A 24,459-nucleotide genomic window follows, 5' to 3' on the forward strand; every position below is an offset into this window, starting at 1 on the left:
GAGCATTGGCAAGTCCGAACGGCATCACTAGATACTCAAAATGACCCTCGGGCGTATTAAATGCCGTTTTCCATTCATCTCCTTGCCTGATTCTCACCAGATTATACGCACCACGAAGATCAATCTTAGTGAACCAACTAGCCCCCTTAATCCGAGCAAACAAGTCAGATAACAATGGCAAGGGATACTGAAACTTAACAGTGATCTTATTAAGAAGGCGGTAATCAATACACGGTCTCAGCGAACCATCCTTCTTGGCTACAAAAAAGAACCCTGCTCCCAGTGGTGATGACGATGGGCGAATATGTCCCTTCTCCAGGGATTCCTTCACATAACTGCGCATAGCGGTGTGTTCAGGCACGGAAAAATTAAATAAACGACCCTTAGGGAATTTACTACCAGGAATCAAATTGATAGCACAATCACAATCCCTATGCTGAGGTAGGGCATCGGACTTGGGCTCTTCAAATACATCCTGATAATCAGACAAGAATTCTGGGACCTCAGAAGGAGTGGATGACGAAATAGACAAAAATGGAACATCACCATGTACCCCCTGACAACCCCAGCTGGATACCGACATAGAGTTCCAATCCAATACTGGATTATGGGTTTGTAGCCATGGCAACCCCAACACGACCACATCATGCAGATTATGTAGCACCAGAAAGCGAATAACTTCCTGATGTGCAGGAGCCATGCACATGGTCAGCTGGGCCCAGTACTGAGGTTTATTCTTGGCCAAAGGTGAAGCATCAATTCCTCTCAACGGAATAGGACACCGCAAAGGCTCCAAGAAAAACCCACAACGTTTAGCATAATCCAAATCCATCAGATTCAGGGCAGCGCCTGAATCCACAAACGCCATGACAGAATACGATGACAAAGAGCATATCAAGGTAATGGACAGAAGGAATTTGGACTGTACAGTACCAATGACGGCAGACCTATCGAACCGCTTAGTGCGCTTAGGACAATCAGAAATAGCATGAGTGGAATCACCACAGTAGAAACACAGCCCATTCAGACGTCTGTGTTCTTGCCGTTCAACTCTGGTCATAGTCCTATCGCACTGCATAGGCTCAGGTTTAATCTCAGACAATACCGCCAGATGGTGCACAGATTTACGCTCGCGCAAGCGACGACCGATCTGAATTGCCAAAGACATAGACTCATTCAAACCAGCAGTCATAGGAAAACCCACCATGACATCCTTAAGAGCCTCAGAGAGACCCTTTCTGAACAAAGCTGCCAGCGCAGATTCATTCCACAGAGTGAGTACTGACCACTTCCTAAATTTCTGACAATATACTTCTATATCATCCTGACCCTGGCACAAAACCAGCAAATTTTTCTCAGCCTGATCCACTGAATTAGGCTCATCGTACAGCAATCCGAGCGCCAGGAAAAACGCATCGACACCACTCAATGCAGGGTCTCCTGGCGCAAGAGAAAATGCCCAGTCCTGAGGGTCGCCGCGCAAAAAAGAAATAATAATCAAAACCTGTTGAACTGAATTACCAGAAAAATGAGGTTTCAAGGCCAGAAATAGCTTACAATTATTTTTGAAGCTCAGAAACTTAGTTCTATCACCAAAAAACAAATCAGGAATAGGAATTCTTGGTTCTAGCATAGATTTCTGATCAATTGTATCTTGAATCTTTTGTACATTTATAACGAGATTATCCATTGAAGAGCACAGAGCCTGAATATCCATGTCCACAGCTGTGTCCTGAAGAACCCTAATGTCTAGGGGAAAAAAAAGACTGAACACAGAGCTGAGAAAAAAAAAATGATGTCAGAACTTCTTTTTTCCCTCTATTGAGAATCATTAGTTTGGCTCCTTGTACTGTTATGAAGGCAATCCAGTAACACAGTGTGCCAGTAATCAGAGCACATACAGTGATCTGACAATAACCCAAGAACAATAGAACGAGCTCTGAGACGTGGAATCTCTGTAGACCGCAATACCTGAACCTATCCTAAACACAACTAAAGGCAGCTGTGGATTGCGCCTGACACTACCTATGCAACTCGGCACAGCCTGAGGAACTGACTAGCCTGAAGATAGAAATACAAGCCTGACTTGCCTCAGAGAAATACCCCAAAGGAAAAGGCAGCCCCCCACATATAATGACTGTTAGCAAGATGCAAAGACAAAACGTAGGGATGAAATAGATTCAGCAAAGTGAGGCCCGATATTCTAGATAGAGCGAGGATAGCAAAGAGAACTTTTGCAGTCTACAAAAAACCCTAAAGCAAAAAACCACGCAAAGGGGGCAAAAAGACCCACCGTGCCGAACTAACGGCACGGCGGTACACCCTTTGCGTCTCAGAGCTTCCAGCAAAAACGAATAGAAAAGCTGGACAGAAAAAACAGCAACAAAAGCAAAGAAGCACTTATCTAAGCAGAGCAGCAGGCCACAGGAAAGATCCAGAAGCTCAGATCCAACACTGGAACATTGACAAGGAGCAAGGAAGACAGAATCAGGTGGAGTTAAATAACAAGGCAGCCAACGAGCTCACCAGAACACCTGAGGGAGGAAGCCCAGAAGCTGCAGTACCACTTGTGACCACAGGAGTGAATTTAGCCACAGAATTCACAACAGTTGTGCCAGCGTGGCTTGTGCTGGACACGATGCCGGCTACACAGCAGGGGAACAGCTGGCGGTGCTGAACCCCACTAACACATTGGCGGGTGTTTTTCTCTGTGCAGCTAGCACTTCCAGGCTACAACTGGTGGTGTTATAGCCCAGGGTCAGCAGGAGGAGGAGAGGAGCAGAGTGTAGGCCGAAGCCTAGTTGAACCAATTTCAAAGGTAACCTTTAACCCCCCCTCAGGTGTTGCAAGGTACAAGAGCCACACCTTGTGCAGCATTAATGCTGCACAAGTAAAAGGTTGCTCTATTAATTTTGCTCCTTGCACACGCTGAATAAAACACGTACACTATTTAGCCCATTATACTGTCAAACAGTACTGGAGGCGCCGCGTGACTTGTCTTTTTAAAGAAAAGCAGCACAGGTGTCCAAAATAACACCTTGGTGCATGGGCGCAGCTTCCTGAGCGTTGTTATTTGCTGTACAGGAGTCTGCGCTCTTGTTATCCCTTGGCCATGCGCTGTGAGCGCTTCCTGTCTTCTGACCTCATTTCATGTCGACCATTGCGGTTAGCGATGGACATGAATCCTAGACCCACAGTGTGTTTTCAAAAAATCACACTGCGTGGCTGGGATTCGTGGCCTTGTGCAGTAAATATGTTTGCCGCTCACACATGTCCTTACACCTGCTTCAGACAGGCCTCATCTGATCCCTTATCGCATGCCGCGGCCATGAGGCCACCCAGTCTGAAGAAGGCGGAAGGAGATGATTTAAGACAGGCGAACATATGCACTGCACATGCCCATCAATCACACCCTCGCAGCCAAAATATATGAGACAACGAGTGGGGTTGTGTCGGGCAGGGCGGACGCACAGGCACAGGCAGCCAACCAATGATGTCAGAAGACGGGCAGCGCTACCAAGGGTGGTGCTGCGTACCATTAGAAAGGAAAGTCACACCTCAGGGACAGTGGAATGGTCTCAATGAGCCACATTTTGTACGTGTTGAGTTCCACGTTGGCAAGGAGAAAAAGTCAGCCACCTTGTACAAATGCAGCATTACTGCTGTACAAGGTAGCTGTTATACATAGAAACACCTTGGGGTGGGTGGCAGGGTCACGATGCCGACTACACAGCAGGGGAACAGCTGGCGGTGCTGAACCGCACTAACACATTGGCGGGTGTTTTTCTCTGTGCAGCTAGCACTTCCGGGCAAAAACTAGCGGTGTTTGAGCCCAGGGGCAGCAGGAGGAGGAGAGGAGCATAGTGTAGGCCGAAGCCTCCAATGGTGGCAGCTTTTGGTCGGTTGTGCCAGCGTGGCTTGTGCTGGACACGATGCTGGCTACACAGCAGGGGAACAGCTGGCGGTGCTGAACCCCACTAACACATTGGCTGGTGTTTTTATCTGTGCAGCTCGCATATCCGGGCAAAAACTAGCGGTGTTAGAGCCCAGAGTCAGCAGGAGGAGGAGAGGAGCAGAGTGTAGGCCGAAGCCTAGTTGAACCAATTTCAAAAGTTACCTTTAACCCCCACTCAGGTGTTGCATGCTACAAGAGCCACACCTTGTGCAGCATTAATGCTGCACAAGTCAAAGGTTGCTCTATTAATTTTGCTCCTTGCACACGCTGAATAAAACACGTACACTATTTAGCCCATTATACTGTCAAATAGTAGTGGAGGCGTGACTTGTCTTTTTAAGGAGACGCAGCACAGGTGTCAAAATTTACACCTAGGTGCTGGGCGCAGATTCCTGAGCGTTGTTTTTTGCTGTACAGGAGTCTGCACTATTGTGATCCCTTGGCCATGCGCTGTGAGCGCTGCCTGTCTTCTCACCTCATTTCATGTTGGCCGGTGCGGTTAGCAATGGACATGAATCCCAGGCCCGCAGTGTGTTTTCAAAAAATCACACTGCGTGGCTGGAATTCGTGGCCTTGTGCAGTAAATATGTTTTCCGCTCACACATGTCCTTACACCTGCTTCAGACTGGGCGGCCTCAGCTGATCCCTTATCGCCTACCACGGCCATGAGGCTGCACAGTCTGAAGAAGGCGGAAGGAGATGAGTTAAGACAGGCGAACATATGCACTGCACATGCCCATCAATCACACCCTCGCAGCCAAAATATATGAGACAATGAGGGGGGTTGTGTCAGGCAGGGCGGACGCACAGGCACAGGCAGCCAACCAATGATGTCAGAAGACGGGCAGTGCTACCAAGGGGGGTGGTGCGTGTCATTAAAAAGGAAAGTCACACCTCAGGGACATTGTAATGGTCTGTAATGAGACACATATTTTACGTGTTTAATTCAACGTGGGCAAGGAGAAAACACCTGGGAGGGTGGGGCCAGGTTCCCTTTAATTTCAGTTCAGGTGCCTGCATGGCGTTTGCAGGACACGTTGCCAGATACACAGCAGGGGAACAGCTGGCGGTGCTGAACCCCACTGACACATTGACTGGTGTTTTTCTCTGTGCAGCTAGCACGTCCGGGCAAAAACTGGCGGTGTTATAGCCCAGGGTCAGCAGGAAGAGGAGAGGAGCAAAGTGTAGGCTGAAGCCTGCACTGGTGGCAGCTTTTGGTCTGTTGTGCCAGCGTGGCTTGTGCTGGACACAATGCCGGCTACACAGCAGGGTAACAGCTGGCGGTGCTGAACCCAACTAACACATTGGCGGGTGTTTTTCTCTGTGCAGCTAGCACTTCCAGGCTACAACTGGCGGTGTTATAGCCCAGGGTCAGCAGGAGGAGGAGAGGAGCAGAGTGTAGGCCGAAGCCTGCACTGGTGGCAGCTTTTGGTCTGTTGTGCCAGCGTGGCTTGTGCTGGACACGATGCCGGCTACACAGCAGGGGAACAGCTGGCAGTGCTGAACCCCACTGACACAATGGTGGGTGTTTTTCTCTGTGCAGCCAGCACTTCCGGGCCCCAACTGGCATAGTTAGAGCCCAGGGTCTGCAGGAGGAGCAGAGTGTAGGCGGAAGCCTACTTGAACCAATTTCAAAGGTAACCTTTAACCCACCCTCAGGTGTTACAATGTTGAAGAGCCACACCTTGTGCAGCAGTAAAGCTCCACAAGTTAAATGTTGCTCTTTAAGATTTGCTCATTGCACACGCAGAATGAAAGACATACACAATTTAGCCCATTGAACAGTAGTTCAGTTCTGTATTGGAGGCGTGACTTGTCTTTTTAAGGAGACGCAGCACAGGTGCACATAAATAACGCCTTGGTGCTGGGCGCAGCCTCCTGAGCGTTGTTATTTGCTGTACAGGAGTCTGCGCTATTGTGATCCCTTGGCCATGCGCTGTGAGCGCTGCCTGTCTTCTCACCTCATTTCATGTTGGCCGGTGCGGTTAGCAATGGCCATGAATCCCAGACCCGCAGTGTGTTTTCAAAAAACCACACTGCGTGGCTGGGATTCATGGCCTTGTGCAGTAAATATGTTTGCCGCTCACACATGTCCTTACACCTGCTTCAGACTGGGCGGCCTCAGCTGATCTCTTATCGCCTACCACGGCCATGAGGCCGCACAGTCTGAAGAAGGCGGAAGGAGATGAGTTAAGACAGGCGAACATATGCACTGCACATGCCCATCAATCACACCCTCGCAGCCAAAATATATGAGACAACGAGGGGGGTTGTGTCGGGCAGGGCGGACGCACAGGCACAGGAAGACAACCAATGATGTCAGAAGACGGGCAGCGCTACCAAGGGTGGTGCTGCGTACCATTAGAAAGGAAAGTCACACCTCAGGGACAGTGGAATGGTCTCAATGAGACACATTTTGTACGTGTTGAGTTCCACGTTGGCAAGGAGAAAAAGTCAGCCACCTTGTACAAATGCAGCATTACTGCTGTACAAGGTAGCTGTTATAGATAGAAACACCTTAGGGTGGGTGGCAGGGTCCCTTTAATTTCAGTTCATGTGCCTGCGTGGCGTTTGCAGGTCACGTTGCCGGCTACACAGCAGGGGAACAGCTGGCGGTGCTGAACCCCACTAACACATTGGCTGGTGTTTTTCTCTGTGCAGCAAGCAGTTCCGGGCAAAAACTAGCGGTGTTTGAGCCCAGGGGCAGCAGGAGGAGGAGAGGAGCAGAGTGTAGGCCGAAGCCTGCACTGGTGGAAGCTTTTGTTCTGTTGTGCCAGCGTGGCTTGTGCTGGACACGTTGCCGACTACACAGCAGGGGAACAGCTGGCGGTGCTGAACCCCACTGACACATCAGCTAGTGTTTTTTCTGTGTAGACAACACTTCCAGGTGGCAACTGACAGTGTTGAAACCCAGGGAATCAAAGAGGAGCAGAGTGTAGGCCGAAGCCTGCAGTGGAGCAAGTTGAAAGGGAACCTTTAACCCCCCCCCCCCCCAGGCATTTGTTGCTGAAAGAGCCATCTTGTACAGCAGTAATACTGCACATGGAAAATGGTGGCTCCTAAAATTATGCTCCTTGCAAACGCTGAAGTACACACTCATATAATGTGTCCCCTCACACCGTCAAACCGTCCCGGAAGTGGGACTTTCCTTTGTAATGTGACACAGCACAGCTGTCATTCCAACCCCCTTGGTGCCGTGCGCCACCTCCTCAACGTTGTTTGGTTCTGTCACGGAGCCCGCGCTGTAATGTTATCCCTTGGCCATGCACAGTTAACGGTGCCCGTCTTCTGACATCATTTAGGTGTCAGGCTGGCAGTGCCTGTGCGTCCAAGCTGCCCGAGATCCAACCTCGCCGTGTCATCTAATGTAATCCCACTGCGGGTCAGGGATCCATGGGCATGCGCAGTGCATATCATCGCCTCTCACTCACCTCCTTCCTGCTTCTTCAGACTGTGCGGCGTCACGGCCGTGGCATGCTATTAGGGATCAGCTGACGCCGCCTAGTCTGAAGAAGCGTGAAGAAGGGGAGTGAGAGGCTAGTATATGCACTGCGCATGGCCATGGATACCAGGCCCACTGTGAGATCACATTAGACGACACAGCGAGGTGGGATTTCGGGCAGCGTGGACGCACAGGTGCAGCCAGGACGACAACAAATGATGTCAGAGGACGGGCAGCGCAAACTGTGCATGGCCAAGGGATAACATAACAGCGCAGGGTCCATGATGGAATCAAACAACGCTAAGGAGGCAGCGCACGGTGCCAAGGGGGTAGCAATGACGGCTGTGCTGCGTCACATTACAAAGGAAAGGCCCACCTCCGGGACGGTTGGACGGTGTGAGGGGACACATTACATGAGTGTGTAGTTCAGCGTTTGCAAGGAGCATAATTTCAAGAGCGACCTTTTCCTTGTGCAGTATTAGTGCTGCACAAGGTGGCTCTTTCAGTAACAAACGCCTAGGGGGGGGGGGACAGGTCCCCTTACATTTTAGTTGTGCCAGCGTGGCGGTCGCATGACACGTTGCCGGATACACAGCTGGGGATCAGCTGATGTTACTGAACCCCAATAACAGAGGAGCGACTGTTGACTGTGCATACAGCACTTCCAGGCATCAACTGGCGGTGTTAGAGCCCAGGGACAGCAGGAGGAGCAGATTGGAGGTATTGCCGCACACACAGCTGGGGATCAGCTGACGTTACTGAACCCCAATAACAGAGGAGCGACTGTTGACTGTGCAGACAGCACTTCCAGGCACCAACTGGCGATGTTAGAGCCCAGGGACAGCAGGAGGAGCAGATTGGAGGTATTGCCGCACACACAGCTGGGGATCAGCTGACGTTACTGAACCCCAATAACAGAGGAGCGACTGTTAACTGTGCAGACAGCACTTCCAGGCACCAACTGGCGGTGTTAGAGCCCAGGGACAGCAGGAGGAGCAGAGGAACAGAGTGTAGGCCGAAGCCTGATTGGAGCAAGTTGAAAGGAAACCTTTAACCCCCCAAAAAAAAAACGTTTGTAGCTGAAAGAGCCATCTTGTGCAGCACTAAGGATGCAAAAGGAAAAGGTTGCTCTTTTAATTATGCTCCTTGCAAACACAGAAGTAAACACTAAAAATGTGTCCCCTTATACCGTAAAACCGTCCCGGAGGTGGGAATTTCCTTCGTAATGGGACGCAGCACAGCTGTCATTCCTATCCCCTTGGTGCCGTGCGCTGCCTCCTCAGCGTTGTTTTAAGCTGTCACGGAGCCTGCGCTGTTCTGTTATCCCTTGGCCATGCCCAATTAGCGCTGCCTGTCTTCTGACATAATTTGGTGTCAGGCTGTCAGTGCCTGTGCGTCCACGCTGCTCCAGATCTCACCTCGCAGTGTCGTCTATTGTAATCCCACTGCGGGCCTTGGATCCATGGACATGCACAGTGCATATCCTCGACCCTCACTCCCCTCCTTCCCTCTTCTTCAGACTGTGCGGCGTCACGGCCGTGGCATGCTATTAGGGATCAGCTGACGGCGCACAGTCTAAAGAAGGCGGAGGGAGATGGGCGAGAGCCCGAGGTGAAGATATGCACTGCGCATGCCCATGGATCCCAGGCTCGCAGTGTGATTCAATCAGAAGACACTGCGAGGCGGGTTCTCGGGCAGCACGGGCGCACAGGCGCAGCCATCCTGACACCAAATTATGTCAGAAGACAGGCAGCGCAAACTGGCCATGGCCAAGGGATAACAGAACAGCGCAGGCTCCGTGACAGCTTAAAACAACGCTGAGGAGGCAGCGCATGGCACCAAGGGGGTAGGAATGACGGCTGTGCTGCGTCACAATATGAAGGAAAGTCCCAGCTCCGGGACGGTATAACGGTATCAGTGAACACATTTTATAAGTGTTAAGTTCTGCGTGTGCAAGGAGCTAAAATAAAAGAGCTACCTTTTCCTTGTGCAACATTACTGCTGCACAAGATGCCTCTTTCAGTAACAAACGCCGAGGGGGGGGGTACAGGTTCCCTTACATTTAGGTTGTTGTGCCAGCGTGGCGGTCGCAGGACACATTGCCGGCTACACAGCTGGGGATCAGCTGATGTTACTGAAACCCAATAACACTGGGTCGTATGTTTTGACTGTGCAGCCTGCACTTCTGAGCCGCAACTGGCGGTGTTGGAGCCCAGGAATAGCAGTTCAGGTGGTAGAAAGATAAACAAATCAGGAGACCTGGATGACACCCAATTACTTAATCAGGCAGAGGAGTGGCAAATTCCTGCGAGATCCAGGCCTGGTTCATTTTCAGGAAAGTAAGCTGGTCAACGTTATCGGAGGATAGTCGCATGCGACGGTCTGTTAGTACACCACCTGCGGCACTAAAGACACGTTCCGATAAGATACTAGCCGCAGGGCAAGCCAGCACCTCCAATGCATACTGGCTTAGCTCTGGCCATGTATCCAGCTTAGAGACCCAAAACTTGAACGGGGAAGAGCCATCTGGGAGTACACTAAGAGGGCAAGCCATGTAGTCTGTCACCATCTGACGGAACCGTTGCCTCCTGCTGACTGGAGCCGCCGATGATGGTGTAGACATTTGGGGCGGGCACACAAAAGTTTTCCACAGTTGTGCCATACTTGGCTTGCCTTGGGCAGAGGCACTGCTTCTGCTCCCTCTTTGTGCAGAGCCTCCTCCTCCACTGCCTCGACGCACTGAGCTGCTTTGTAAAGCACTAGCAGCACTCCTCTCAGTTGGACTGGAGAAGATGATGGAATTCACCAGTGTGTCGTGGTACTCCCGCATTTTACGCTCCCGTGTCAACGCCGGGATGAGGTTTTGGACATTGTCACGGTAGCGAGGATCGAGGAGGGCGTACACCCAATAATCAGGCACGTTGAGAATGTGGTCGATGCGGCGGTCGTCTCTCAGGCACTGCAACACGAACTCAACCATGTGCTGCAGACTGCCAACTGGCCCAGAAACGCTGTCCCCTGCTTGAGACATGATCTCTGCCCGCTCTTCATCACCCCACCCTCGCTGTACACACTGACCACTGGACAATGGTGGAACTCCCTCCTCTGGACGTAGCTCTTCCTCGTCCATTGACTCCTCCTCATCCTCCTCACAAAGGGTCCCCTGCCGACCCCTTTGTGAGGAACCACGTGGCGCTGACTGTCCAGAACCTGATGGAAAAGGTGACTCCTCATCCTCCACCTCTTCCACATCATCCCTTATCCCTTGCAGGGTTTCTTGAAGCAAGCAAATAAGGGGGACAGTCATGCTGACTAGTGCATCATCTGCACTTGCCATCCACGTGGAATAATCAAAAGGACGCAAAACCTGGCAGACGTCCTTCATAGTGGCCCACTCTGTGGTTGTGAAGTCTGAGCGGCGCTGACTGCGACTTTTTTCCGCCTGATGCAGCTGGTACTCCATTACTGCTTGCCGCTGCTCACACAACCGCTCCAACATATGTAACGTGGAATTCCACCTGGTAGGTAGGTCACATATGATGCGATGTTAAGGAAGGCGAAACCGACGCTGCAGAGCAGCAATGCGGGATCTTGCCAAGCTGGAACGCCGCAAGTGAGCACACTCTAGGCGGGCCTTGTGCAGAAGTGCATCAAGATCCGGATAGTCCCTCAGAAAACTCTGCACAACCAAATTGAGCACATGTGCCAGACATGGGATGTGAGTGAGGTTGCCAAGGCCTAAAGCTGCCACCAGATTTCGGCCATTGTCACACACTACCATGCCTGGCTGGAGATTCGCTGGCACAAACCACACATCGCTCTCCTGCTTTAGGGCATTCCAGAGCTCCTGCGCTGTGTGGCTTCGATTCCCCAAAGAAACTAATTTCAAGACGGCCTGCTGACGTTTGGCCATGGCTGTGCTCATGTCAGTCGTAACAGGTAAACGTTCACGGGTCCATGTGGAGGTGGACTGTGACGGATCCTGCAGCGAGGAATCTGAGGAACTGGTGTAAGAGGCTGGATTCCTGCAATCCTTGGAGTGGGCAGGACACGTCCTGCACCACTCGCACGGTCTGTAGCCGGCTCAACAACATTAACCCAATGGGCAGTGACAGAAAGGTATCGCTCCTGTCCATGTTGACTGGTCCACGCATCGGTGGTGAGGTGGACCTTGCTACTGACAGCGTTCAGTAGCGCATGTTTTATTTGTCCCTCCACATGCTTGTGCAGGGCAGGGACAGCTTGCCTGCTGAAGTAAAAGCGGCTGGGCACCTGGTACTGTGGGACTGCCAATGCCATCAAGTCACGGAAGCTGTCAGTCTCCACCAGCCTGAATGAGAGCATTTCCAGGGACAGAAGTTTGGCAATGCCTGCATTCAGAGCCTGTGCTCGGGGGTGGTTTGCCGAGAATGCCCGCCTTTTCTCCCATGCCTGTACTACCGATGGCTGTAGACTAGGCTGGGAGTGTGAGGATGACTGGGAACGTGGTGCTGTGGGTGGAATTACACTAGGTCTCTGGACAACAGTGCCAGAGGTTCTTCCATGGCGATCCAAGGAGGAAGCCGAACCAGCTGTGCGTGAGCTGGAGGAAGAAGCAACACGAGCTGAAGAGGTGGTAGCTGCCGCTGTTGGTTGGCCTAGGTCTTCAGTGTGTTTTTGGTACTCCACCGCGTGCCTGGTTTGCACATGTTTCCACATATTTGTGGTATTGAGGTTGCTGACACTTTTACCTCTTTTTACTTTCTGATGACACAGCTTGCATTTGACAAAACAAATGTCATCTGCAACTGTGTCAAAAAAGGACCAGGCACTGCAAGTCTTGGGAGCGCCCTTTTTGGCTTTTGAAAGAGACAGGCTCCTAACCCATCCGCCTCTTCAGAGTCAGAGAGACAAAGCTGTTGGGCATCACTGCACACTGCCTCTTCTTCCATTTCTCCAATACTGCTTGGCTGGCCCCCTGTTTCCAAGCCAAGAGATTCAGAGAACAGAAGTAGAGACTGCTCCTGTCCTGGGCTCTCTGACTGCCTGGCCAATTTGGCAGGTGGTGAAGAGACAGATGGCTGCTCTCCAGTGGTCTGTGCCTGAGAGGATGTGGCACTAATTGAAGTCAATGCGTTAGCTGCCATCCATCCGACAACGGCTTCAATTTGATCTTCACGCAGCAGCGGTGCACGGCGCTCTCCGACAAAGCTGCGCATGAAGGACTGTTCCCTGCTGAAACTGGGTGATGGTGAGTCACCGGTGCCCGCAGCAGGCACAGAATCACCACGTCCTCTCCCTGCTCCTCTCCCTGCTCCACGCCCACGCCCACGACCCTTACTCCCTGCCCTCTTCATCTTGATTGACAGATAATGATAAGCAGAAAAGTACTAAGGCCTTAGTGTGCTTATTCCTGAAATGCTCCTCCTAACAGGTGTAAGAAACACTAATGTTGTAAAGTGTGGACTAGACTTTATTATTGATAAAATGTGGCCTATACAAGTGTTAAGTGGTGTTTGGTGAACTTTACTTTTTTTTTTTTGTGCAGATCGGGCTACAGAGCGAGTTTAACTCACACGGAGACCGTGCAGACAGCCGTAAACGGCGCTGCAAGGCCCAAAAACCCTCCTCTAGGTTATCCTATCTAGTGTTTTTCCACTATTTAGCTAGAAACGGGTGGAAAGACACTAATAGGAATTTTTTAAATAATTTTTAAACAGGCTGCACTAGTTGAAAAAAATGAAAAGTTATTGAACGGTATGAGGCAGTGACAAACCCTGAGCTGAATACAACGGGCTGTCGCTGCACACAGACTACAGGGCGAGCTGCGCTCACACGGAGACCGTGCAGACAGCCGTAAACGGCGCTGCAAGGCCCAAAAACCCTCCTCTAGGTTATCCTATCTAGTGTTTTTCCACTATTTTGCTGGAGACGGGTGGAAAGACACTAATAGGAAATTTTTTTAAAAATTTTCAACAGGCTGCACTATTTGAAAAAAGGACAAGTTATTTTACAGTATGAGGCAGTGACAAAACCCTGAGCTGAATACAACCGGCTGTGGCTGCACACAGACTACAGGGCGAGCTGCGCTCACACGGAGACCCTGCAGACAGCCGTAAACGGCGCTGCAAGGCCCAGAAACCCCCCTCTAGGTTATCCTATCTAGTGTTTTTCCACTATTTGGCTGGAGACGGGTGGAAAGACACTAATAGGAAATTTTAGAAAAAATGTGCAGCAGGCTGCACTATGAGCAAAAAAGGACAATGGATAGAACTGTGTGAGGCAGTGTGAACCCCCCCTGAGCTGAATACAACCTGGTATATGGCTGCACACAGACTACAGAGTGAGCTGCACACACACACACACACACTGAGACCTTGCAGAACGCTGTTAAAACAGCGCTGCAAGGCAAGAGCAAGGTGAACTGAACAGTGAACACAGCGTTTGCTAAATTAGCTTTGGAAAAGCAAAATAAAGCAATTAGCTATCTCAACTGGCCCTCAGTTAGAACACAGCGTCCTGTCCCTAACTGAAATCACAGCAGAGTGAGCGCAAAATGGCGGCAGCTTTTTTTATAGTGCAGAGTGACATCATTTCAGCAGCCAATCACAGCCTTGCCAGTACTTACATGCCCACCATGCTAAACAGGATGTGCCCACACTTCCATTCATTCCTCATTGGCTGCTGCGTTCAGTTTGAATTCTTGGAACTTCCGATTCCGGTATCCGATACGCGGGAAGTATCGGAATTCGGTATCGGAATTCCGATACCGCAAGTATCGGCCGATACCCGATACTTGCGGTATCGGAATGCTCAACACTATCCATGACCTTTATTGCCCAAGGGCCACAAAAATAATGTTGCCTCTGTCAATTATAATTATAACCTGTAGGAGAACAGCCAGGTGTAGAGTACAATCAATATATAGAGGTCTTGCCCATACAACCTCCTCTTCCCCCTCAACCAAGAATTAGGAGCGGTGTACCAGTAAGAACGATATCCCACAAATGTCTCCAATGTCTGCTTCACCATTATCCCACCATAATTTCTCTTGGTGACATTAGGGCTTGTATAGTGTAACCAAAGTATGGTATATCTTAATGTTGCCCATGTGGGCTTCGTAAGGGAAGTTAGATTTGACCATTTCGGTCAATAATCCATTATTTTCTTGAGGGTTCTAAGTCTTCTTCAAAGTCTTTCTAAAGTTTTTTTGTGGATTTGTATGCATTGGTAAAATCTTTCTTGATTTGCTTGTTGCAGACAAACAAAAGAAGAGGCAGGTCGATGATATACAAGAAGGCATCCAAGAGCTGAAGAACACCTTGGTGAAGACTCAATCTCAGCTGGAGAAAGAAAGGGAGATGGAGCATCAACGTAGGATACAGGTAGAATAGGCTTTAGGTATCAATGCTGAATAGGTGCCTGAAATTTGCTTTTGAAGAGATTTATTATTTTTATTCTATAAACTGTGACCGCTAATGTTTTCCCACATACATAACATCTGGCGACATCATGTGGCAGAGAGCGCCACAGTCTCACTGCTCTAACATTGAAGAATCACTGTCTGGGATTATGATTGAACCTTCTTTCCTCTAGACGTAGAGGATGTTCCTTGCCACCGTCAGAGGCCTTGTTGTAAATAGACCATTAGAAAGATATTTGTACTGTCCCCTCATATAGTTGTACATTGTAATAAGATCTCCCCTAAGCCTTTGTTTTTACAAACTGAATCTGGGATAATCCGTCTTGATATTGCAGTCCACCCATTCTTTTAAGAACCTTGGCTGCTCTTCTCTGCACCCGCTCTAGTTCAGCAATGTTCTTCTTATGCACCAGAGACCAAAATTGTACACAGTATTCTAAGTGTGGTCTCACTAGTGACTTGTATAGAGGCAAAACTATGTTCTCACTATGAGCATCTTTACCTCTTTTAATGCATGCTATTATTTCATTTGCCTTGGCAGCAGCTCCCTGACACTGGCCACTAAAGTTGTGTTTGCTGTCCAAAACTTTTTCAAAACTGTTTTACCAAGTGTTTTACCATTTAATACATAATTGTACATTTTATTTCTCCTGAACAACAATAAATCCAATGGGTACGTATTAAATTACTAGATGGTGGCCCGATTCTAACGCATCGGGTATTCTAGAATATGTATGTATGTATGTATGTATATAGCAGCCACATAGTATATAGCACAGGCCACGCAGTATATATGAGCCATGTAGTATATAGCAAATACGATGTGGTCTGTGCAATATACTATGTGGCTGCTATATACATACATACATACATATTGTAGAATACCCAATGCGTTAATACAGGCCACGCAGTATATAACAGTGACCACGCAGTATATAACACAGCTCAAACAGTATATAACACAGCCCACATACTATATAACACAGCCCACGCAGTGTATAGCAGCCACGCAGTATATAACACAGGCGACGTAGTATATAACACAGGCCATGCAGTATATAACACAGGGCATGTAGTATATCGCACAGCCCACTCAGTATATCACACAGCCCACGCAGTATATCACACAGCCCATGTAGTATATAGCAGCCACGCAGTATATTACACAGCCCACGCAGTATATAACACTGGCCACGTAATATATAGCACAGCCCACGCAGTATAGAACACAGCCCACATAGTATCTAACACTGGCCAGGTAGTATATAGCAGCCACACGGTATCTAACACAGCCCACGTAGTATTTAGCAGTGTGTGGCACCATATCCCTGTTAAAAAAATAATTAAAATAAAAAATAGTTATATACTCACCTGGCGGGATCCAGTGTAGATCCAGCGAACCTCTGGCGATGCACGCGGTTGCCGCCATCTTGCATTTCCAGGATGCATTGTGAAATTACCCAGGTCACTTAGCGGTCTCGCGAGACCGCTAAGTCTTCTGGGTAATTTCGCAATGCATCTCTGGGACCGGAAGCTGGCGGCAGGCGCGAGCGCATCGTTGGACTACCGAAGGTGAGAATAGCAGGTTTTTTGTTTTTTTACTATTTTTAACATTAGATCTTTTTACTATTGATGCAGCATCAATAGTAAAAACTTGGTCACACAGGGTTAATAGCGGGTCGGTAATGGAGTGAGTTACCAGCGGCATAACGCGGTCCGTTACCCCTGGCATTAACCCTGTGTGAGCGGTGACCGGAGGGGAGTATGGAGCGGGCGCTGACTGCGGGGAGTATGGAGCGGGCACCGGGCACTGACTGCGGGGAGTATGGAGCGGGCGCTGGGCACTGACTGCGGGGAGTATGGAGCGGGTGCCGGGCACTGACTGCGGGGAGTATGGAATGGGTGCCAGGCACTGACTGCAGGGGATTAAGGAGGGACTAATCGGACTGTGGCCGTCGCTGATTGGTCGCAGCAGCCAAGACAGGCAGCTGGCGAGACCAATCAGCGACACTGGATTTCCGTTATGGAAGTTGCCGACAGAAAGACGGAAGTACCCCTTTGACAATTATATATACAGATAGAAATAGGCCATAAGGTCATAGAAGTGTGAATAGAGGTCCATAAGCCACTCTAAATTAGATAATTATCGCACAAAAAGAGGAAAAAAGTTTTATGACTTGAAAAACAATTGACTTTTTATTGAAACTACACAAATAAAATTTTTATATAAAAATAAAGATATGCAGGTTAGCATACTTGCACACTGGAAACCTAGCAGTAAATAAATGTAAAGTAAGATAGATTAAAATAAAATAAATAAATCTTTATATAGCGCTAACATATTCTGCAGCGCTTTACAGTTTGCACACATTATCATCACTGTCCCCGATGGGGCTCACAATCTAAATTCCCTATCAGTATGTCTTTGGAATGTGGGAGGAAACTGGAGTACCTGGAGGAAACCCACGCAAACACGGAGAGAACATACAAACTCTTTGCTGATGTTGTCGTGGGTAGGATTAGAACCCTGGACTCCAGCGCTGCAAGGCTGCGGTGCTAACCACTGCGCCACCGTGCTGCCCCTGATCAGAAAAACCTGTATTCACAGTGTCAAACTGATAGCATATAAATCACCAATAAACACCTGTGACCATAGTATATTGTAAAATGTTAAACACACTGGCCAATCAGTAGCACATATTTGAACACAGGGGACAAGACATAGGGAATGTGCAATGAAGGATGATATAGAGACTATGGTCATAAAGAATACATTCCCAGCATGTCCCAATTCATACATTACCACCTGGGAAACAGCTCATACCCATCCTAAAAAACATCTAGCCAGGTCACTAGAAATGCAAAAAGACCTAACGCATGTTTCATGTATGATAATCTTGCTTCCTCAGGGTGTTAATGCACTAAACTGAACCACTGGTCCTTAAATACCTTCAGATCAGCGATAACATGATTGTCTAATGGCCAATGAGATCCGATATGCTGGTTCATGAGCATTGCAAATATTGAAATTCTACTCTATATGTCTTCTACAAGGTCATTAATAGTACGTTAAAAAGAAGATAGCCCAATACTGACCCTGTGGTACCCCACTGATAACTGTGACCCAGTCCGAGTGTGTTCAAATAATGATCACCCTTTGTTTCCTATCAAACATGAAAAATTATGATAAATGAAAACTTATAATTTTGTGACCTCAATTACCCAAGTGACCCCCCAACCTGTAAATTTGATATTCTATCTGGCTTATTGGTTAAAATTAGGCCTAGAAGTGAATAAAAACATTTTCTGTCACTTCCATTTTACTTGGGAAATTGTATCAAACCCCTATAAGTACTGTATTTTGTTAGACTTTCTCCCTTTCCTTATCTCCACCCACAGTGACTCTACATCTTCTTCTGTCATTAGTACACATGCACTTTATGTATTTTTCTGCACCTCTATTCCTCTTCTCTATATTAACTGTTATAACACCCCCCAGACCACTTTCAATACTTAGTCTTAGGTCACTATCTTCACTATCATCCCCTCTTGTACAGTAATTGCCTACACCCAGTCCTTAATTTAAACACTCCTCTAAACCTCTCGCCATTTTTCCTCATGTATTCTCCCTATTGAGGTGCAGCCCATCTTTAGCATAGAGCCTGTAGCCAACTGAGAAGTCGGCCCAGTTCTCTAGGAACCCCAAACCCTCCTTTCTACACCAATTCCTGAGCCACTTATTTACCTGTCTAATCTCCTGCTGCCTCATTTGGTGTGGTACCGGGTTCAGACAGTATTTTAGAGGTTCTTGCCTTAAGGTCCTTTGAAGGAACTTGCCTTAAGGTCCCTCAAGGTCGTTGCCTTCAGTTTTCAGCCTAATTCCCAGAAATAATCTTTAAGAACCTTCCACCTTTCTCTAAATTTGCCACTGCACCACGACCGCTGGGTCCTCGCCCAACTTAGTTATGTTGTTTTTTCATAATACGTACCTTATCAGTACCATTTTTGGGACAAATGGGTGTTTTATCTTTTTTGTGATCATTAGGCTGTCTATCTATCTATATCTCTATCTATCTGTCATATTATTCTCTATACTCTGGTCACCCATTGCTGGTTACTTGGTTATTTTATTCTTCTGATTTCACTTCTACTTGTGCTTGTACCAGGAGCTGGAGGAAGCGCGGAGAAAGGAGGAAAATATGATGAGGGACTTTGAAAGATGGAAAGAAGAAGAAAGAGTAAAGCTACAGAATGAGATGGATAAACTCAGGCAACAGCTTGTTTCTCAATTCGAAGACATTGCCCTTAAAAACACAGCGGTAAGTGAGGAGGGGCTAAATTATGAGCCTATTGGAAACCATCCAAAACTGAGATACATATCCCCTGAATATTATAAATCAGATATCAAGTATGGATGTGTAACTTGTCGCCATTATAGTAGTATGTCATATATGAGCAATAATGTACAGTATGACATTCATCTGCAGGGACAGAGATCAATATATTTGCTAGAAACTGGCATACATTTTTGCCGGACAGACGGACACAGATGCACCAGTTTTGGTAAATGGGTTTTCCACTTTCTCGAATGATAGCAGTCATGTAAAACAACTATCACAAATAATACTCACCCTCCCTGTGTCCAGCGCCCACTCTTCACCGCTGTTCCAGTCTCTGTATATTGACTATAAACTGTAGTCGTGACTTCACCGCTGCAGTCAATCACTAGGTTTACTGTTCTGCTTATGTAGACAGTACTAGGCATCGAGCTCAGTGATTTGGCTGCATCAGTCGCGTGCGCTATAGACCCGACATTACCGCTGCACCGAAAACACATAGATCAGAATGGCGGTGGAGAGCTGGCACTGGAGCAGAGGAGGGGGGTACCATCTGTGCTTTTTGTTTTGCATGACTGTGTTTGTTTGTGGACCAACTTTTTAAAGTGGAAAAGCCCTTTTTGAAGGTTGCTGCACTTAAAAATTTAGGTTCATCTTACTCCAGCTAACAGCTTACTAAAAATGACGTATGCAGCACCAGTCTTAATAAGTTCCCCCATTGTGCAAAGACTGAAATTCACACCATCTTCATTCTCTAAACCAGTGTTCCCCAACTCCAATCCTCAAGAGCCACCAACACGTCAGGTTTTCAGGATTTCCTTAGAATTGCCCAGGTGATGGAATTGTTACCTGTCTAGATAATGGAATTATCACCTGGGCATTACTAAGGAAATCCTGAAAACATGACCCGTTGGTGGCTCTTGAGGACCGAACTTGGGGAGCACTGCTCTAAACCATTAAGCTCGACAACACAGTTTAATAAGAACTCAATACAATAACTTTACAAATCTTGGTGCCGCAGATTGAGTTTTGCACTCTTGTCCATTCTCCATGGAAGTCCACTGCTGTTAGAGGACGCAAGGTCTCACCATAAAATCCCATGGGCGAATGCCGGATCGTCCACTTATTGTAGATATCCTTTATCTTTTAGAGATTCCAGGACATGGAGAGTAAAATGTCAGTGACCTCCAATCTTGGCGAGCTCCTGGATGACGAGGACCGTCAGGAGAAGCAGAGGATACAGAGAGATCTTCTGAACATGAAGGAAGAGTTGGAGAAACAGGTACCTTTGGGAACAGATTACATTTCCCTCGGACCATTGCTAACAATGAAGCTGCTTCTCATAAATATCGACTTTTTCACCAAAATATGTCTTTTCAGAGGACGGATTGGAAGAGGAAGATCAAAGATATGAAGACGAGCCATAATGTAGAGAGAGAAGAGGTAAAGAAGATTTATTATATTTAGGATTAAAGGGAATCTGTCACCAGGTATTTTCTGTCCCATCTGAGAGTTTCATAATGAAGGGGCAAAGACTCTGACTCTAGCAGTGTGTCACTTACTGGGCTACTTGCAGCAGTTTTGATAAAATCCCTGTTATATCTGCTGCAGATCTAGCAGTTCTCTGAATGCTGAGCTTTGTATAACCCCGCCCACACCACTGATTGGCAGCTTTCTTTGTACACTGTGCATAGGCAGAAAGCTGTCAATCAGGGATGTGGGCAGAGTTATACAGATCTCATGAATATTGGGGACTACAAGGTAGCAGGTTTACTAATATTCTAGTGCTAATTTCCTGTGGATAAAACAGTGATTTTATAAAAACTACAGCGAGCAGCCCAGTAAGTGAGACATCACTGAAGTCAGAGTCTCTGTCTCTACATTCTGCTTCTCTCAGATTAGGTGGCAAAAACCTGGTGACAGATTCCCTTTAAGTTGCAAAAAAATTCCTACAGTAGAGTTTTCTTTTTCAGTAATTGTTTTTGTATTACATCGCCAGCTTATAAGTGAGAACAAACGACTGAGAGCTTCATTGTCCAGTGACCAGAAGGCAAGAGATGAGCAGTTTGAATCTTCAATGCAGACACTGCAGTCTACAATTAAGAGTCAAGGAAAAGTGATCAAGTCACAGGAGAAGAAAGTATGTTCAGTATTTTCCATCATATATCTTACATCTTACCACTAACGCTCACTATCAGTCACCGGATGGTCAGAACAGCGGGGGATTATCTATATATATAATCATCTAAGGGTCACTTCCGTCTGTCTGTCTTTCTGTCTTTTTGTCTGTCTGTCTGTCACGGAAATCCCGTGTCGCTGATTGGCGACAGGCACAGTCTGGCCGCGAATTCGCCCCTTCCTACTCTGTCAGTGCCCCCTCCAGTCAGCGCTCACACAGGGTTAATGGCTGCGTTACACCGTGTTATGCCGCGGTGTAACACAGTCCGTTAACGCTGCTATTAACCCTGTGTGCCCAACTTTTTACTATTGACGCTGCCTATGCAGTATCAATAGTAAAAAGATCTAATGTTAAAAATAATAAAAAAATAAAAAATCATTACGAGTATATACTCACCGTCTGGCACCTTTCCCGCTCCTCGCGACGCTCCGGGCCATGCATTGCGGTTTCGCGAGATGATGACGTAGCGGTCTCGAGAGACCACTAAGTCATCTGGGTAATTTCGCAATGCATCGCTGGGAACGGAAGCTGGTGGCCGCATCGTGCGCATCGGGACAGCTTCGCTGTGTACTGAGAAATCTAGAGAGATAGCTGAGTGCTCGTGTGTATATCGGGGAGTGTACGGAGATAGCGGAGTGCTCCTGTGTATTGAGAATTCTAGAGAGATAACTGAGTGCTTATGTGTATATCGGGGAGTGTACAGAGATAGTGGAGTGCTCCTGTGTATTGAGAATTCTAGAGAGATAACTGAGTGCTCATGTGTATATCGGGGAGTGTACAGAGATAGTGGAGTGCTTCTGTGTATCAAGAATTCTAGAGAGATAGCTGAGTGCTCATGTGTATATCGGGGAGTGTACAGAGATAGTGGAGTGCTTCTGTGTATCAAGAATTCTAGAGAGATAACTGAGCGCTCATGTTTATATCGGGGAGTGTACAGAGATAGTGGAGTGCTTCTGTGTATCAAGAATTCTAGAGAGATAACTGAGTGCTTATGTGTATATCGGGGAGTGTACGGAGATAGTGTAGTGCTTCTGTGTATCAAGAATTCTAGAGAGATAACTGAGCATTCATGTGTATATCAGGGAGTGTACAGAGATAGCGGAGTGCTTCTGTGTATCAAGAATTCTAGAGAGATAACTGAGTGCTTATGTGTATATCGGGGAGTGTACAGAGATAGCGGAGTGCTCCTGTGTATCAAGAATTCTAGAGAGATAACTGAGCATTCATGTGTATATCGGGGAGTGTATTGAGATAGTGTAGTGCTTCTGTGTATCAAGAATTCTAGAGAGATAACTGAGCATTCATGTGTATATCGGGGAGTGTACAGAGATAGCGGAGTGCTTCTGTGTATCAAGAATTCTAGAGAGATAACTGAGCGCTCATGTTTATATCGGGGAGTGTACAGAGATAGCGGAGTGCTTCTGTGTATCAAGAATTCTAGAGAGATAACTGAGCGCTCATGTTTATATCGGGGAGTGTACAGAGATAGTGGAGTGCTTCTGTGTATCAAGAATTCTAGAGAGATAACTGAGCGCTCATGTTTATATCGGGGAGTGTACAGAGATAGCGGAGTGCTTCTGTGTATCAAGAATTCTAGAGAGATAACTGAGTGCTTATGTGTATATCGGGGAGTGTACAGAGATAGCGGAGTGCTTCTGTGTATCGAGAATTCTAGAGTGATAACTGAGCACTCCTGTGTATCGAGAATTCTAGAGCGGTAACGGAGTGTTCTTGTGTATATCGGGGAGTGTACAGAGATAGCAGAGTGCTTCTGTGTATCAAGAATTCTAGAGAGATAACTGAGCGCTCATGTTTATATCGGGGAGTGTACAGAGATAGTGGAGTGCTTCTGTGTATCAAGAATTCTAGAGAGATAACTGAGCGCTCATGTTTATATCGGGGAGTGTACAGAGATAGCGGAGTGCTTCTGTGTATCAAGAATTCTAGAGAGATAACTGAGTGCTTATGTGTATATCGGGGAGTGTATGGAGATAGCGGAGTGCTCCTGTGTATCGAGAATTCTAGAGTGATAACTGAGCACTCCTGTGTATCGAGAATTCTAGAGCGGTAACGGAGTGTTCTTGTGTATATCGGGGAGTGTACAGAGATAGCAGAGTGCTTCTGTGTATCGAAAATTCTAGAGAGATAACTGAGCGCTTATATTTATCAAGGATTCTAAGCGCTCCTGTGTATCGATAATTTTAGAAAGATAACTGATAGCTCATGTGTAAATCGGGAAGTGTAGAGAGACTGCTGAGTGCTCCTGTGTATGGAAGATTCTAGAGAGATAACTGACTGCTCATGTGTATATCGGTGAGTGTACAAAAATAACTGAGAACTCATGTGTATCAAAGATTCTAGAGAGATAACTGACCCCTAATGTTTATCGAGCATTCTGGAGAGATAAATGAGTGCTCATGTGTATATTGGGGAGTGTGCAAAGATAGTAAAGCACTTATGTGTATCAGGGAGTAACATAGTTAGCAAGGCCGGAAAAAGACATTTGTCCATCAAGTTCAGCCTATATTCTGTCAGAATAAATCCCCAGATCTAAGTCTTTCTAAAGAACCTAATAACTGTAAGATAAAATATTGTTACGCTCCAGGAAGACATCCAGGCCTCTCTTGAACCCATCGACTGAGTTCGCCATCACCACCTCCTCAGACAAGGAATTCCAGATTCTCACTGCCCTAACAGTAAAGAATCCTCTTCTATGTTGGTGGAAAAACCTTCTCTCCTCCAGACGCAGAGAATGCCCCCTTGTGACCATCACCTTCCTTGGTATAAACAGATCCTTGGAGAGATATTTGTATTTTCCCCTTATATATAATTATACAAGATTATTAGATCGTCCACCAGTCGTCTTTCTTCTAGACTAAATAATCCTAATTTGCTAGTCTCTCTGGGTATTGTAGTTCCTCCATCCCCTTTATTAATTTTGTTGCCCTCCTTTGTACTTGCTCTAGTTCCATTATATCCTTCCTGTGCACCGGTGCCAAAACAGTACACAGTACTCCATGTGCAGTCTAACCAGGGATTTGTACAGAGGCAGTATAATGCTCTCATCATGTGTATCCAGACCTCTTTAGGAGTAGTGATGGGCGAACCTGAATGGTAAAATTTGGGTCCATACATAGACTCTGA

General features: G+C 47.3%; 1 protein-coding gene across 2 annotated transcripts in view; it reads left to right on the forward strand.

Moving 5' to 3' along the window:
* The window catches only part of DZIP1L (DAZ interacting zinc finger protein 1 like), a 164,651-nt gene that overhangs the window by 120,680 nt on the left and 19,512 nt on the right, over positions 1-24,459 (forward strand). For both annotated transcript variants that reach the window (XM_069727944.1, XM_069727945.1), the window contains exons 4-8: positions 14,637-14,761; positions 18,966-19,118; positions 20,287-20,418; positions 20,517-20,579; positions 21,136-21,276. In XM_069727944.1, coding sequence (XP_069584045.1) covers positions 14,637-14,761; positions 18,966-19,118; positions 20,287-20,418; positions 20,517-20,579; positions 21,136-21,276 — 614 coding nt within the window. The remainder of the gene's footprint in view (positions 1-14,636; positions 14,762-18,965; positions 19,119-20,286; positions 20,419-20,516; positions 20,580-21,135; positions 21,277-24,459) is intronic.

The sequence above is a fragment of the Ranitomeya imitator genome, chromosome 5, assembly GCF_032444005.1.
Source record: "Ranitomeya imitator isolate aRanImi1 chromosome 5, aRanImi1.pri, whole genome shotgun sequence".
Lineage (NCBI taxonomy): Eukaryota > Metazoa > Chordata > Amphibia > Anura > Dendrobatidae > Ranitomeya > Ranitomeya imitator.